This window comes from Podarcis raffonei, chromosome 7 (assembly GCF_027172205.1).
Source record: "Podarcis raffonei isolate rPodRaf1 chromosome 7, rPodRaf1.pri, whole genome shotgun sequence".
Lineage (NCBI taxonomy): Eukaryota > Metazoa > Chordata > Lepidosauria > Squamata > Lacertidae > Podarcis > Podarcis raffonei.
In genome coordinates this window covers 64,264,977-64,281,530 of record NC_070608.1, presented here as the reverse complement: position 1 = coordinate 64,281,530, position 16,554 = coordinate 64,264,977, and the positions used below count along the sequence as shown (strand labels likewise).

General features: G+C 43.8%; 1 protein-coding gene across 20 annotated transcripts in view; it reads right to left on the bottom strand.

The window, feature by feature from the left end:
* Window positions 1-16,554, bottom strand: part of RREB1 (ras responsive element binding protein 1) — a 120,943-nt gene that overhangs the window by 25,640 nt on the left and 78,749 nt on the right. For all 20 annotated transcript variants that reach the window (XM_053396963.1, XM_053396958.1, XM_053396972.1 and 17 more), the window contains 4 exons: window positions 15,992-16,081; window positions 14,711-14,874; window positions 3,080-3,227; window positions 1,438-1,577 (listed from right to left, as the gene is read on the bottom strand). In XM_053396963.1, the coding sequence (XP_053252938.1) occupies window positions 1,438-1,577; window positions 3,080-3,227; window positions 14,711-14,874; window positions 15,992-16,081 (542 nt within the window). The remainder of the gene's footprint in view (window positions 1-1,437; window positions 1,578-3,079; window positions 3,228-14,710; window positions 14,875-15,991; window positions 16,082-16,554) is intronic.

Genomic DNA, 16,554 nt, shown 5'->3' with positions numbered 1-16,554 from the left:
CCACGTAATGCAGCCTTGAGGTTACCAATGTGTGGACTACAGCGGTCAAGCTATCCCTGTTGAGGAATGGCCGCAGTTGGCAAATCAACTGGTAAAAGGCACTCCTGGACACAGATGACACTAGGGCCTCTAGTCACAAGGACGCACCCAGGAAAAGCCCAAGCTATGCACTTGCTCCTTCAGAGGGTAACACTGCCAGAACAGGTAACTTGCCAGTTTCCTGAACAAGGGAGCCACCCAACCAAAGAGCCTCCATCTTCCCAGGATTCAAACACAGTTTACTGGCCCTCATCCAGGCCACAAACATTGAATCCAGACACAGGTCCAAAGCTTTCACAGCCTCTTCTGATGTTACGGAGAAACAGAGCTGTGTGTCATCGGCATACAGGTGACACCTCACTCCAAAACGTCTAATGACCGTTCCCAATGGCTTCACATAGTTATTAAGCAGCATTGGGGAAAGAACAGAACCCTGTGGAACCTCACAGCACAAATGCCAGGGGGCCAAGAAACACTCACTCAGTTAATAAACTAATAAAATTAAACCGGATTTTTGTTTTAAGCAAAACCCAACATGTGCTACCTTTCCTAGTAAAAGTCCTGCACACTTGCTCCAGCCCCCAAATCCTGGATTTTAACATGCTCAGCATGAATAGTTCCCTGATAAAAGGAGTATCCTAGGAACTCAACTACATCCATCAATGCATGCTGAGCTTCTCCATGAGAAAGGTGAATTTTGTTGTTTGCCAAGGATTCCCCTTCAACACCCACCACACGGAGGCATTATATGCTCATACATTAAAATGCATGCAGGGCCTCTTCCCACTGCTGCCAAATGCGCAACCATCAGGCACATTGATGGGGGAGCTTAGCTATGCAGTCTCTTCACATGTGCTTTTAACATACGGAGTGCATCTGGACTCTGGTATCTCATCTGCAAGAAGCGGATTACATAGAACGTGGGAAGTTGTCTTGTACTGAATCAGGCCATTTGGTCTGTCAAAGCTCAGTACTGTCTACCCAGACTACGAGCAGCAGCAGCAGCTCTCCATGGTTTCAGGATGAGGGTGTCTTCCAGCCCTGCCGGGAACTGAACTTGGGACCTTTGGCATGCAATGCAGATGGCTCAACTACGAAACCATAGCCTTTCCCCTACAATGGTTCATCACGACTTGCCAACACAAAAATCCCATCAGCACCATGCCAACCCCCAGAGCTTTTGCCACTTGGTCAAAAACTTACAGCAACTGGAAGAACATTTAAATTGTTTTAACATAAACATAACCTCAAGCCAGATTCAAATGAGGTTTAAAACATAAATAACCTCATTTACTCAGTCCCACTGAATTCAAGAGGGCTTAAAATGTGTTGGAACATACATTTGCATCAAACAACCATCTTCTACAACAAGCCACATCTCCCGTGCTCTTTTATTACCTCAGTGAGGTGTCTGGATGCGCCTCCATGTGGCTTTCCAGCCCATACTTGCACGAAAATTCCTTGAAACACACTGGACAACGATAAACTTCATCCTCGGCCTTCTTCTCAGCTTCACCACTTTGCAGTTCCTCCACGGCCTGTTTGGTAGAGAAGGGAGAATTCTCTCACGCAAAAACCTGACTGAGCGCACAAATTCACATGGAGTGTGATTCCAGCCTCTTTGGGTTGCTTTGAACCTTCCCATTGTTTTGCCCAAGACTAAATACTCCCCACCATACAGAATATGAACACATAAGATGAGGAGGGTGACTTGTTATGTGTTTCTACATCAAAGAAAACAGCTTTCCGAGAAGAGGGTCATTGCCAGCCATGAAATTTGAGGGATTCTGAGAAAAACAACAATATTTTTAATCAACAGTCTTATAAGAACAGCAGACATAAAAACGCTGTATTCAATGTATTCGTGACATCCTCTTTTCAGGTCAGCCACTGCAGATATGGAGATGATCATTTGGACTTCCTTTGTGTCTGCACAGTAGCAGCCATCTGTCAGGTTCATTCACACTTGCCCAACGTTGTACTGCATTAAAACGGCACCAGGCTGAAGCAACGCAGAAGGCTGCGCTCATAAACTTGCCTGAATGTGCCCTGGTTAAAAGCCACGACAGGACAGAGGCACGCAACCAAGTCCCACCCGCAAAACCTTGAGGCACATCCAAATCTTGTGTGCGTTGGCCCTGATCGTCCTGCACTGAGCAAGGAAGGTCCATAAGGGAGGTTCATGGAGGGGGGGCAGGCTCTGACTTGCATTTGCTTGAACACGAATCAAACTCTCCACTTGGTTCTAGTCCCCGACAAAGCAACGCCCCCAGCTGCATGGAGGGGTCAACTCCCATTCAGGCAAACACCCTCACCGGACCTTCCTTCCTCAGCAAAAGAAAGACCCAGCTCAGGGACTGAGTGGGCAGGTCTGATGCATATAGGGATATAGGGCGTGCATTACTTTCAAACCACCTTCAAAAGCATCCTACTTCCTTACAGGTGAGATCATAGCACATGTCACTTCATAAAAATGAATGTGTACAACACACACACATACACACCTACATTTTTGAACTTTTGGCAACCACAAGCCTATTATAATGTCCCCACCTCCTCTCTTCCATCGCCATGTGATGAAGAGAATTTCTAATGTCTAATTTTAAGCTGATCATCTTCTTCTTCTTCACCCCTCGCATAAATCAAGGAAGGGGAACCTGCAGTCCCCCATATTTTTGTCTGAATACAACTCCCATCATCCTTGATCACTGGCCACACTGGCTGGGGCTGATGGGAGTTGGAGTCCAAAAACATCTAGGAGGGTGGCGGGTTCCCCCATCCCTGGAATAAATGGAAAGATATAAAGGGAAAGGGTGAGGGAGGAGAATGTAACTTTGGGCAGAGCCACGCCCTACTTTTAAAGCACATCCCATAAACATTTAAAGCACATGACGTCCCCCTAAGAATCCTGAGAACTGTAGCTGTGTGAGGAGGAAGCTACATCTCCCAGGATTCCTTGGGTGAAGTCACGTGCTGCAAGTGTGTGTTGGGTGCGCTTTCAACGTATGGTGAAATTTTGCAGAAAACATTCTAGAAAAACCTTTTTGGCTGGAATTCGCTCCTCTTTGTCTGCCTCGGTTTCTAGGCTGTGTTTTCGTTTTGTGGACAACCGCCTGCGTTTCAGTGGGGAGGCAGGTGCTGTACTTGTAGTAGTGCCATTTGGATCCTTCTCATGGATTTTCATATGTCTAAAATCAGGTGGGAAAGGGAAGAGAAGAGAATATATATAAAAAATGAGCCGGCTGTTCCACTATAGATTCTGAACCAAAAAGAAGACGATGATGACGATAATTAAATTATATTAATTCATGTGACTTATCGATAATGTGCCTTCAACCCATATATTACGCCATAAATTGTTATGTCGGAGGTAAGCTGATTGTTTATATTAAAGCTTAATTGTCAACAATGAAACATCCCTCGTTAATGATCTACAGCAACAAGAGAAGACACCTCAATTTCCATGTTATATTATGATATTACCAGTATCATGGTCAGACCAGGAAGTAGACTTAGGCAGTCCCCCTGGGCAGTGGAATCTCATGGGGCGGGACCCCTGCTGACGCCCCACCCACCACTGGAGAACCAGTAGTGGAGTCTGGCAAGATCTCGCGAGAGTTCAATGAGCTGTTGCCACGCAACCCCAGTAAGCAAGGCTTCAGTGGGGGCAGCAAAATGGGATGGGCTGCCCCAGACCAGTATCATAACCTGAAGGATAAATTGGAATTTTGTGTGTAATAACTGGGGAAATTGTATATTCTAGAATGATCCGGCTATTCAAGTACAGTAAATTGGTTTATTCTTTTTACAAGTTCAACAGGTTTCCCCCCCTCTCAAATAAGGGTAGGGCAGAGATTAATGGAGTTAGCAATCCCAGAGATTTTGCGGTACAAAATACAATGAGAGCAGTTCTTTCCACGCTGGCCCTTTGCAGTGCTTTTATAGTGTAATCTTAATTAGCAAGATTAGATGCCTTTCACTTTTCCCAGACTTGCCTTCAACAGATATTTGACAGAGAGCATGCAAAAAAAACCCCTCTCAGCTACACATTTTAGCTCATCTCAAAAATGAGATGCAATAATGACATGACAATGAAGTTTAATCCCTAAATGGCACCCTACACATATCTTACTAGTGCATCTTAAAAAAATAAATCATTGTAGTTATTTCCCATTTGCAGAATTAAACCTGAGTGAAAATAATCAGTTTCCCCTGTATTACAAAATTCAATGTGAAGTTTTAAGAATACAGAATTAAAAACACAACTAGGATACAATCCTATGCTCCATTAACAAGGAACTTTTGAGTAGATATATATGATTACACACTACTTTTCTCACCATCAGTTGCCAGATAAAATAGTCTCCAGACCCCACCAGATGATCAGCCACAGGGCAATTCATTACAGCTTTTGAAGCAGAGAATTAATGACACAGAGATCAAAACACACACATTCTCCAAATAATGAGAGGTGCAATACTATATAGAATGGGAAATTTGTATTAAGCAAGTACAGAAAAGCAAGGACTCTTAATGTGTGAGTTTTTGGTTTTTTTAAAAGAAACATGGCAGCATCATGGTTTCTGTTTATTTCCTACAAGGAAGCTGTTCAAGTTTCTGATGAAGTGCCAGTCAAGTACAAATGCCTATATTTTTCCTGCCTGTGATGTGTATCATACCTTATATATCATATCATTTCATAACATATATATGCTACCGCTAGTGAGTTTCCCCTAAGCCAGTTTCACTCCATTTGTCTCACAGGCATGATATAAAAAAAATAAAAGAAAGATAGCAGTGATTCTCATGATTCTTCCTTGTAGCAAGGAGGAATTTTTCAGTCTCTTTAGGGCATTTTAACCACACCCTAAATCTAAAAGGACATCAGCACAATCATCTCCCTCCAAGGTCCCTGGGGTGAGAGGAGGACGGATGATCACACAATGGGAAAGCATTATTATAAATATGCAGTTGCACTAAAGAGTCCACAAACATCAGAAGAAGAAATGCCATTCACTCAGTTCCAGAAAGCTCTATCTTTTAACTAGATTTTTAACTAAAGAAAAGGAGGAAGGAAAACAACTGATCTTCAGGACAGACCCCAGTTGTCCAAACAACTCACATTCAATCACAGCTCTGATGTCACTCATTGTCTAAAAAGACTGAGTGGTGGGAGCAGCCAAGTTGGCTCATCTTAATGAAATTACTTAGATGGATACTTGAACGTTTTGCTTCCTAACTTTTTTTGTAGGAGGGCTAGAGACTTGCCTTCCTTTTAAAGAAAGGAAAGCTCAGAGTCTGGTTTCCCTGCTGGCTTTGGGCCTGATAACCAGTTAACCTTTCTGCCGTTTTTGACTACATAAAGATCCAAATTTGGAGAATCAATTCACAATTAGTACATATGAAATAAAACCGCAGGCAGAAGGCTTTACTAAGTGCACAAGATAAATGCTTGAATGAGCATCAATGTGCTCCATTTTGAATAATCGCTCTATAGGGCTAAGTTAGGTTTCACAAGGAAGTACACGAAATTACAAAGAGAATGAGGAAAACAAATCACTTGATTATGTTTCTCTCAAATGCGCTTCTGGGTAACTGCTGCTCTGGTTCCACCTTAACAAGCAGCTAGATTCAACTCCCACCCACTCCAACTTGCCCAACTGGTTCTGCTTTGGCATGCAAGAATGAGCAAATATCAGAATGTACCTTTCTTGTCAGCTCTCTTTTAAACAAGACCAAGAAACTGTCACCAATTTTATTCTGTTTTTTCGAGTGTGTTTTTTAAAAAGGGGGAGTAAAGACAAAGAAAATGAAATTCAGCATGGGAGTTTGAAAGCGAACTGCCTGTCACATCACCTCCCATCTTCTCATTTTGCACGCAACTTGCCTGCAAACTCGAATGATCAAGAGCGTAATCTGTACATAAGAAGTTGGCTGTCAATGCTCATAACAACAAGCAAGGCAGAATAAAATGACAATGGGAGCATTCTATGTTCCTGGACAATTGTAACGTAAAGACTGGATGATAAACCATATGGGAAAGGGAAAGAAAGTCAGCAGAGGGGGACAGAACTCACCACCTACAGAAATGGTGCCTATGCTGACACAGAACTTACCCAAGGTCGGTAAATATAACATTACAAAAATATAAAGGGACCACATCACTTTTTTAAGTGCACACTTAAAAAATTAAGGTATGTGTGCTTGCAAACATCTCGCTTTCTCTTTCTTATACTCAATACTAAATGGGCTAGAATTGGCTATTGCTCCATTCCATTCAAAGCATGTTTGTTAACTGTTCTCAAAGAATAACTTAGGAAGCTCAGCATTAAGCTGTACTTCTCTTGCAGAGAGAGAAAGATCAGCAGCTACACTGATGAGAACTAAACTGAAAACATTTCCATCACTCTGCCATGGAGTTGTGCGTCTTCGCTGTCAACATGCCTCTGAATGCAAGTTGCTGGGAATCACAAGTGCAGAGAAAATTGTTGTTGCAGGATCCCCATGGGCATCTAGTTGGCCACTGTGAAAATGAAATGTTTGACTACTTGGGTGTTTGGGCCTGAGCCAGCAGGGCTTTTCTAACGCTCGCTCTGAAATCCCATGTTTAAATTATCTGATGCAAAGCAATTCAGGGCACACCTGCAAACACTCCCAAAAGAACACAGAATTATTATTTTTCCATTATACATGCCACTGTTCAACAAGTTGCCCCATTGCTTTTAGTCCTTTCTTGGTGCTGTGTAAGTAAAGGTAAAGGGACCCCTGACCATCAGGTCCAGTCGTGACCGACTCTGGGGTTGCGGCGCTCATCTCGCTTTATTGGCCGAGGGAGCCGGCGTGCAGCTTCCGGGTCATGTGGCCAGCATGACTAAGCCGCTTCTGGCAAACCAGAGCAGCGCACGGAAACGCCATTTACCTTCCCGCCGGAGCGGTACCTATTTATCTACTTGCACTTTGTGCTTTCGAACTGCTAGGTGGGCAGGAGCAGGGACCGAGCAACGGGAGCTTACCCCGTCACGGGGATTCGAACCGCCAACCTTCTGATCGGCAAGTCCTAGGCTCTGTGGTTTAACCCACAGCACCACCTGTGTCCCTTGTGGTGCTGTGTAGGTCACAACTATAAGCACCCTAGGAATAAATTGTGACTTTTTCCTAGGATTTTCCCCTTAGTGGCAATAAGTGAGGATATGCAGACTCTACCAGGTCTTCTGTATTTGAGGGGAATAATGCAACAGTGCAGGTAGTCTGTGCTGGTGAGATGCATTGCCTGCATTGCACCCGATCCCCAAAACAAGTAATCCTGTGAACATGTCCTTAGACTGCATCCAATCTGTTCAAGACCTTAGGTTCTAGGGATACATTCTGCATATAATACAAACTACTATACAGTAATTCTGCTAGGAGAACCCACGCCTAGGCTCAGGGCAAGATCAGAGCCGGAGCACAGAATTCCCAAAACATCTGAAAACTCCTGGATGGGGACTCTCTCACACACCTCCACACCCAGTGCATGAACTTGGGTTTGAAAAGATTAAGGGGTGACGTGTAAGTCACAGAAAGAAAATTAACAAGCCTTGCTATTTGAGCAATGTGCTTGGGGGGAAAGGAGATATGAAGGAGGCACCAAGCAACAGGAAAGGGACGGCAAAACCTCAAAACACTACTGACAAATACTTTTTGCAGATGCGTTGCCTTGACAAAAGAACACTTTTCTTCTGCCTCCGAGAAAGCTAGCCATAAACTGCAACTTGTTGGCATAGCTGTCAATGTTTCCCTTTTTTAAAGGGAAATTCCCTTATTCCGAATAGGATTCCTCGTAAGAAAAGGGAAAAGTTGACAGCTATGCTTGTTGGGCATTTTACTTTTTTAAAAAAATATTAGGACTATTATTACAGATCAATTTGCCAGCATGATTTTGAGGTGTTGCCTCTCTCTTTTGCTTCCTTTGCTTTTTGGCGCTATCCTTCTGACAAAGGAGCTAACTTTACACAGCTAACTTTACACAGAAAGCAGCAAAACACGCCCCCCCATACAGAACTTCTTAAAAATGAACATGCCACACAACGAAGTTTAGAGGTACAGTCACATTGCATATTTCCATTGCACATAATTAACAAAAATGGAGAGCAATTGTGTGCATGTCATGGATATGAAGGAATGGCCGATTAACAATTTATAGATAAGAATACATTGTTCATTGCAAATGTGATGGAAGAGGAGGAGGAGCCATGAGTGAAAGTGACCTTTTAAAAAGTGACATTTTTTGGCAAGACTACGGGCAACGAAAAGATCTTGGAATTTGGAACAGACGAGACACTGGTCCTTTCTTGGGAGTGGGCATTTTTTTACTAGTGTGTTGAGTTTTCATCAAGAATCACTACCAGGCCTCCAGGCTTATCTCCACAACCTTGATCGTTGTAAACTGCATTCTTAGGATTCTCATGCATAGTGCCTGAGAGCAGCACAAACTTGCTTTGTGGCAGCTCATGTGCTCTGTTTGGTTTAAATGCACTAATTCGGACACCAAAACCATATTTATTTCTTCTGCCTCTGAAATTACTTAAGGAGACTCAAAGCATAACATATGCAGATATTCAAAAATATAGGTATGAATAGAATGGTTTGGAAAACAAAGCTTCTACAGATTACGTTGTTATGGTGCAAGCAGAGGTGACCAAAGACCAATCCACACAAGGAAAGAAATCACATTATAGTATCCATCTCACCAGTGTGAAGAGTTTTAAAAGTGAGCTCAGGTTGTTGTCACACACACACCCCTTCAAAACCTAATATAACCCAGAAGAATATTGGCAGAAGTTACCTTATCTCAGGTTGAACTAATTGCCTATCTAGTTTGGCATTTTGCATTCTGACTGGCAGCAGGTCTCCAGGGTCTCAGCCAGCAGTCTTTCCCATCACCTTGCCATCACCTGATTCTTCTGAACAGGAGCTGAGCCTGGGATTGGATTTGGGAACTGCAGGATGCAAACCTGTCCCCTGCTACTGAGCTATGCAGTCTTACGCCATGCAATCTGAGGAAATCTATAAGCCTGATTTCTCAACATGCAAAGGTCAGTCCACAGGCCACATTCTAGTGAGCAAGTGTGGATGAGCCACAGAACCCCGCTCCACATCATGTGACAGAACCTGCAGTCAAGCGCCCCCTTCTCTTGCAACTCTAATATGCTGGAACATATCTAGGGATGAGGGCTGCTTTCAAAGCCATCAATATGCAACGCTGGGGGTAATTTCTTCTGCACTATTACTTCCTGCCCCCCTGAATTCATGGCTCAGCACTTCTGCACAGAAGAGCCAATGACTGCTGCTATGCCAGCCTAATGGCTAAGGCAGCGGCGGGGAACCTGTGACCCTACAGTTCCCAAATTCTAACCACAGGTCATGCTGGCTGAGGCTGATAGGAGCTGGAGTCAGCCATCATCTGTAGAGAACACCATGCAGCTAGGACGCCGGCCATTTATTTAATAAGCTGTGTTGGTAAACAGGTACTTAAAGGGAGGTTAAAACGCAAGGTGCAGTGTGATGAAAGAGTCCAGTCTAAAGTAAGTAGGGCAGCTTGTTAAAGGACATTCTGTTCAAGCTCTGTCCTGCAGAATTGGCACCACAGGGAAATTTAGACCCAAGAGTGACAACAAAGGGGCAGAAGCTATGAGCAATTCGAGAGAAGATCACGGGAGGAATCCATGTTCTCCGGCGCAAGCCCCACTGAAAACACACTCCCGTTTCATTACGAAGAGGTTTGGGCAGGAAAACTTCCGTGTGCCCTTTGAGGCTTTATCTTTAAGGCTGACAACAGAAACTAGACCATCCAGGTGAGAAAACAAACAGGCACTTCAGGAAGATGCTATCAGCAAGATCGTGTCTAAACCAGTTTGCCTTTTATGAGGATTAGGCATAGGAAGGAAAAGTTCAGAAGATGTACCATGTACAAAAGACTGGAAAAACAAAAATAAAATTTCCTTCCAGTAGCACCTTAAAGACCAACTAAGTTAGTTCTTGGTATGAGCTTTCGTGTGCATGCACACTTCCTCAAATTTTTTTGTTTTGACTATGGCAGACCAACACGGCTACCTTTCTGTAAAAGACTGGAACTTTGTCTGTCTCTCTTTTTGTGTAAAAAGAAAAAGACCCCTGCCTCTTAAATGTGATTGTTTGAGTTTGCAGGTTCAGAGAAGCATCAGAATTGAAAGCCACCTAATCCAAGCCCTTGAATGATGCAGGCAGTCTAGAGCATCTCCAATGGAGCCTCTCCCTAAAGACCTCTAGTGAGGAATAGACCTAAGGTAATTGGTACCATTGGACTACAGGAGTATGCGAAATCCAATCCCCACCCCCCTACTTAGCTCATCTTTTTAATACTCTTATTTTAGAGAATTAAATTTCTAAAAAGCAAAAAGTCTACAACGCTGGAGGAAAGGGGGGATCTACCTTAACCACTTAAGCATGCTGAAGGTGGGGGTGATGGAATGATAGATGCGGTTTTGTCCAAGGTACACACGTTTCACCCTGGCAGAGAGCTACCAACCCCAGAAGGCCCTCACTTTGCAAACCTGCCTTGTTAATAGAAGTTAGTGCATCATTAATCGATGTTAATGCCTTCTCTCCTGTGGCCTGTTACCTTGCAAGCAAAGCCTCCAAGAAGATGGAATTAATAGCCAAGCTGTTGTGCTTGAAACACACATTGTATTTTGGGACAATGCCGCGAGATGCAACTAGGATAGGGCAACAGGGAACACCTGCACGGAAAGTAAGTTGGGGAAGTTGAGAAAAATGGTTGAAGGAACTGCAATTCCAAGGGTGGGTTTTTTTTTCTTGGAAAAGAAATCTAGGCATGTTATTAACATGCGTGGCACAAGGCATGCCCTTGCAGATATGACTCAAGCGCAGCAACTTGAAACATTTCAGCCCAAAGAGCCCCACCTTTGCTTGATTCAGGATAAGCTCACTGTTTTCTCAAGGGAATGGGATGTCTTCTGGCACCGGTTTTTGACTCAAGAAGGAAACTGCAAACCTGCACGTATTAAGTTCGTATTTACTTTTATCAATGGAGCATGTGAGCACCTCCAGCGCTGCCCTCTGGACCTGACCAGAATTCCACAGGCGTCTCAAGTTTTAAATGGGGAATGAATTGGGGGGGGGGGTTCAATAGCTTATTTGGAACTTTCACACTAAGTCTCAGCAAATCTGTTGTTGTTGTTTTAAAAGAAGAATAGCACAAGGATTGCACAAGGTAAGGCATTTAGGGAAGCAGTTAAGACATCTCCTCCTCTCTGGGCCTCTTCTCTTTTTCATACATAGTGTCTAGGGAGTTGGCAACATGTGTCTTGGGAAAGATGCATTGGAGATGAGCAACGTTCTTCTTGTTTCTCCGATCAGGAGTGAGCACGTGTCAGATAACTGAAGCTGCAGAATTCTGCCCATGTGACCGAGGAAGCAGCAGCATGGGGTGTTGGGATAAAAAGTGCTTGGTTTGTGCAAAGAGCTAAGACAAAGTAGCTACGTGCATTGGAGCAAGGCAGTGACCATTTTACCAAGATCCTACCTAAGGCACACATCTCAGCAAATCTGAATGGGCAGCCCTGCAGAGCAGAAAGATATGGCAAGTGGTGTCAACATAAATTCTATGCTCATTGTCTTCCGAGGTGCACAGCTCGCCGAAGTGGTTCTGCAAACACATTATTGCTGCCTCTCTCTTATACTGGGCTTCTCCATAACATTAAACTGTAAGATAGGGAAGATGCATGGTCAACCTGACACTATTTTGCAGGGACAGTGCATGGAAAAGTATTAAGGAGAGCGATGGAATACCAACACTGTGGTTTGCTCCTTGAACGACTATACAGCACAGCAACATCCACTATCTATGTGGCTTTAGGAAAGATTAAACCAGCTTTCCCATGCCAGGCTATCTTCCATGGGTTGTTGAACTGTAGCTCCCCTTAGCCCTAGCCAGCATGGTCCATGGTCAAGGATGGTAGGAATTGTATTCCTGGAAGCACCTGGTTGGAGGAGGCTGGACTAGACGAATTCATGGAGTAGGAAAAGCAAAAGTCATTAGCCAAGGACAGCTAAAGAGAACCTCCATGTGCAAGAGAAGCACACCTTTGAATGTTAAGCAGGGACACACTGCTACCTTAGCACCTTGCCGGAAGGTTTCCTTGAAGGCATCCGACTGGATGTTCTTAAGAAACCAAGATGCCAGGAGGCTATATGGTGAGTAGACATATCTGAGAGCTTGCTAGAAGAACGCATTTGATTATGTCAAATTCTGTGTGCTTCTTTCATAAAGAAAAGTACTGCTAGAGTTGGTGGTGAGACATCTCAGTCCCAGAGGCCTCCAGCCTTCTATGCCTGGCCCTCAGTGTTCCTCTGAAGGCCACACACCCCCCTCAGGGCTGACCCCGCTCCTCAAACTGTGCTTCTGATCAATTCTACCCCACACTCTCCTCCTTGAGTGACATTGCCTGGCTTAAATATGTCACCTGAACTGTAATACTGCCTCTTCCTTGCCTGGATAGAAGATGAAAAGGGTTGTGTGAGAGGTGGGGAGGATAAAGGGCTTGCCCACTGTACAAAAGAATCACATTCATTGCTTTGCCCAATGTTGCATTCGGCTGTGCAGCTCATGGCACCCAAAAGGCTCCCGATGAAAGTACATGGCCACCAGCCTGAAAAAGGTCACCTGCTGCTCACTTATCTGTCTCTCCCTCATTTTGGCATTGCACCTCTCTACCTGGCCCCCCAAAAAGCATCTAATTCAAAATAAAAAATAATTGAGAATTCTTGTGAGCAAATAAAGCATCTGCCTATGTTTCAAGCTGCATCTGCATGCATTTCATTTTGCATCACTGGGAATGCACCTCGGCTCTTTAGCATAGAGTATGATCATCCTGGGAAACAGAGCGTCCTATAAAACACTTGAGGGGGTGGGTGGCAGGGAAATCACCTTCCCCTCTGGGCTTGCCTCCCGAGAAATGTGTGCTTTAAAGCTCACATCTGAAGATCAGCCTAGAGACATGAAGTTAATACAAACCGCTCTGTGATTAGCCATCAGTTTACAAAGATCCCTATCTCATTTCATACTGCTCCCTGAACATAGTACCAAACCTTGGGGTGGAGAAGTGCAATGTGTATTACAGCTGTGATGCAAGAGGTGTTAACAACTTCTCTCTGCTCTAGTTCCCTATTGAAATCCCACTTGCCTGCAAACCTTGCTATCAGCCATGGAGGGGCAAGGGGGGAAGGAACAGTGCCAGTTTTACCAATCTAAGTCATGAAAGCATCAGGAACAAAAATGACAAGAGATTCTGAAGAGTCCAACGTGCATCTTTCACATGATGCCAAGTTGGGCCTTGACAGGAAACATCCATTACCAGCTCTTAAAAAGGTAAAGGGACCCCTGACCATTAGGTCCAGTCGTGGCCGACTCTGGGGTTGCGGCGCTCATCTCGCTTTATTGGCTGAGGGAGCTGGCGTACAGCTTCCGGGTCATGCGGCCAGCATGACTAAGCCGCTTCTGGCAAACCAGAGCAACGCACGGAAACGCCGTTTACCTTCCCGCCAGAGTGGTACCTATTTATCTACTTGCACTTTGACGGGCTTTCAAACTGCTAGGTTGGCAGGAGCTGGGACCGAGCAACAGGAGCTCACCCCGTCGTGGGGATTCGAACTGCCGACCTTCTGACTGGCAAGTGCTAGGCTCTGTGGTTTAACCCACAGCACCACCCGCGTCCCTTACCAGCTCTTACACCCTTCACAATTCCTGTGGATTCTCTTTTGTGTAGGCTTATTAACTACATGTGCTTACTTGGAAGTGAAGCCCCACCGTAGTTCACTGGTATTTACTCCCCACCCCCACCCCACAAATATATGGATAGGACTGAAGTATTATAAAACTGCCCATTTTAGAAATATTTGTCATTTAGCAGCAACACATTTCAGGAACTGAAGTATATACGATGCAACATACAAATCAAGCACAAATTAGGGACGCCTTTAGAGGGGCAGTATTTTATTGCAGTGGTACCTCAGAAGTCGAACAGAATCCGTTCCGTAAGTACGTTTGACTTCCAAAACGTTCGGAAACCAAGGTGCGGCTTCCGATTGGCTGCAGGAAGTTCCTGTAGCCAACTGGAAGCTGTGGAAGTTGCGTTGGACGTTCAGGTTCCAAAGAACGCTCGCAAACCGGAACACTCACTTCCGGGTTTGCGGCATTCGGGACCCAAAACATTTGACTCGCAAGGCATTCGTGAACCAAGGTATGACTGTATTTTTAGCTGGGTCCTAAAAATGACAAGAACCTCGTTGAGTATTAGTAAATTATTGGTACTAGGAAACTTGTTGGAGAAAAGCGCCAAGATCCATGGGCATCACAAGCAGATGTATGCAGGGTTTTCAAATCTCCACCACCAAACACACTGTCCATTCCTGCATTGCAGGGGGTTGGACTAGATAGCCCTTCCAACTCTATGATTATAAGACTATGATTCTAAGGGACAAATGCAAGGAGCTGCTGGAAGGAGGCCGAAAAGAAGGGATTCTTTGAATTGCAGCCCTCAGGTGGAACAGGGCATGCAGTAAAATGTCACCAACACACGCTCTCACATTTATCAACCTTTTCCCACACTGCCACCTCATTGCCAGCTCTCACCTGTGCATGTTTCCATTGGTGGTGAAGGACTGGTCACACACCGAACATTTATAAGGCCTTTCGCCAGAATGGACCAGCATGTGGCGGTCGAGGGAGCTTGCGGAGCTCAGAGACTTTCCACAGATGCTGCAGGAATGGTCTGTCCCTCCAGTGTCCGTGTTATGCTAAAGAAAGCAACAGATTGTTGGTTTTGAGTTCTTCCTGTGCAGCTTCAAGGACATGTCAGTCAACTGCAACCATCATCATCATCATCATCTAAGAAGGTTTAATGCAATGCATTTAAAATTAGCATGGCATATCTGCAGCTAGCGAAAGCGACAGGAAGAGTAAGAGGCCAAGCAAAACAAAAAGTCTATAAGGATTGGAGAATATTTAGAAAACTATGGAATAAAAGGAAACATCTTGGCAGAATTAGACTGATCCCTGTATTGTATAAATATAAGTTTGTAGAGAGGTAAAAAGAAATTATAGAAGAAATATGTAACTGTGTGGTATATAAAGTAATGGATAGACAAAGTACAGTGAGATTAAATGGAAGTCAGTTTTAAATTTCTTTTCTATAAATTTTATAATTGTGTTCAATACGAGGAGTATATATGATGATCATTATATTAATCTTCTTATATCTTGCTAGTGTGGTGGCTTGTTTGATTTTTCTGTTATTTGTTTGTTTGATTGTATGTTTGTTTACTTGTATGTATGTATGTCTGTTTTTCATAAATGTATTTATTTTAAATTAATAAAGATATATTTTTTAAAAAATTAGCATGGCATATCTGGGTAAGGGTGCAATTCTATACTCCCCGAAAAGTTGGCTGAGGGGCTTTTCAGCAGATGACCTAGGTGCATCTCTGCTGGTGAAGAAACAAGGTACATAGGCAAACGATGCTTATGTCACCTGAAGCCCCCCTAGACACTGGCAGAAATGGGGTGGGTCAGGGAGGTATAGGTATGCCGTATGCAAACTGTGAAAAGCACCATATTGGCTAAATTAGCTTGGGACCTGAAAGGCTTATCCTTGGCAGAGTAGCTTTGTAAAACCTCTGATTGTTTTACTATACTAACAAAGGGGGAAGGGAACCTTAAGAAGTGGCAAAAAAAAAAATATGGGAAGGACAATAAATGCAAAAGTACAGTTGAGGGAGTGATGGAAGAAAGCATAAGGAAACAAGCTGATAGCCTACTACAATGTCTGTGTATTTTATTGTACTGATAGCTGTTTGTCTCCAAGGAAGACACCTTCATTTTTTTTAAAAAAAAATTTAAAAGTCACCGGCATACCTGACGAATATGCATTGTCAACTGATGCTGAGTAGTGCAAATCTTTTCACAAAGAGGGCAGGTATAGGAAGACTTGTCATCTTTTGTTTCCTGCATACAAAATATTTTTTTTAGTAAGAAATTGGTCATAACACACGTTCAAAAGTAATTAAAAAATTACAGACTTGAGGTTTTTATCCCTCGCCCATTCATGCAGAGAATGCATATGCAGCAGCAAAACATAAATTTACATTGGAAATTATTCTAAATGAGACCCTTTTTAGAAAAAGAAAGAAAAAAGAAATTTGAAATCACAGTCTGAGCCAGTGAAACTGAGTGTGGTGCAGGATGTTGGTTAGAACCTAAACCTTTGTCAAGCATAAGGTCTATCAAGCCAAAGGTCTACCCAATCCAACCCAGTGGACGACCAGATGGCTTTTTGGGAAACCGAAAAGCTAAGACATGACGGCAATGCACACCTTCAACAGTTGTTGTTTAGGGAGTAGCACTCAGGGGTATGATCCTTGAAACAGCCCACAGCCTTCATGGCTAGTAAAACAGCCACTGATAAACTTTACCCTCCA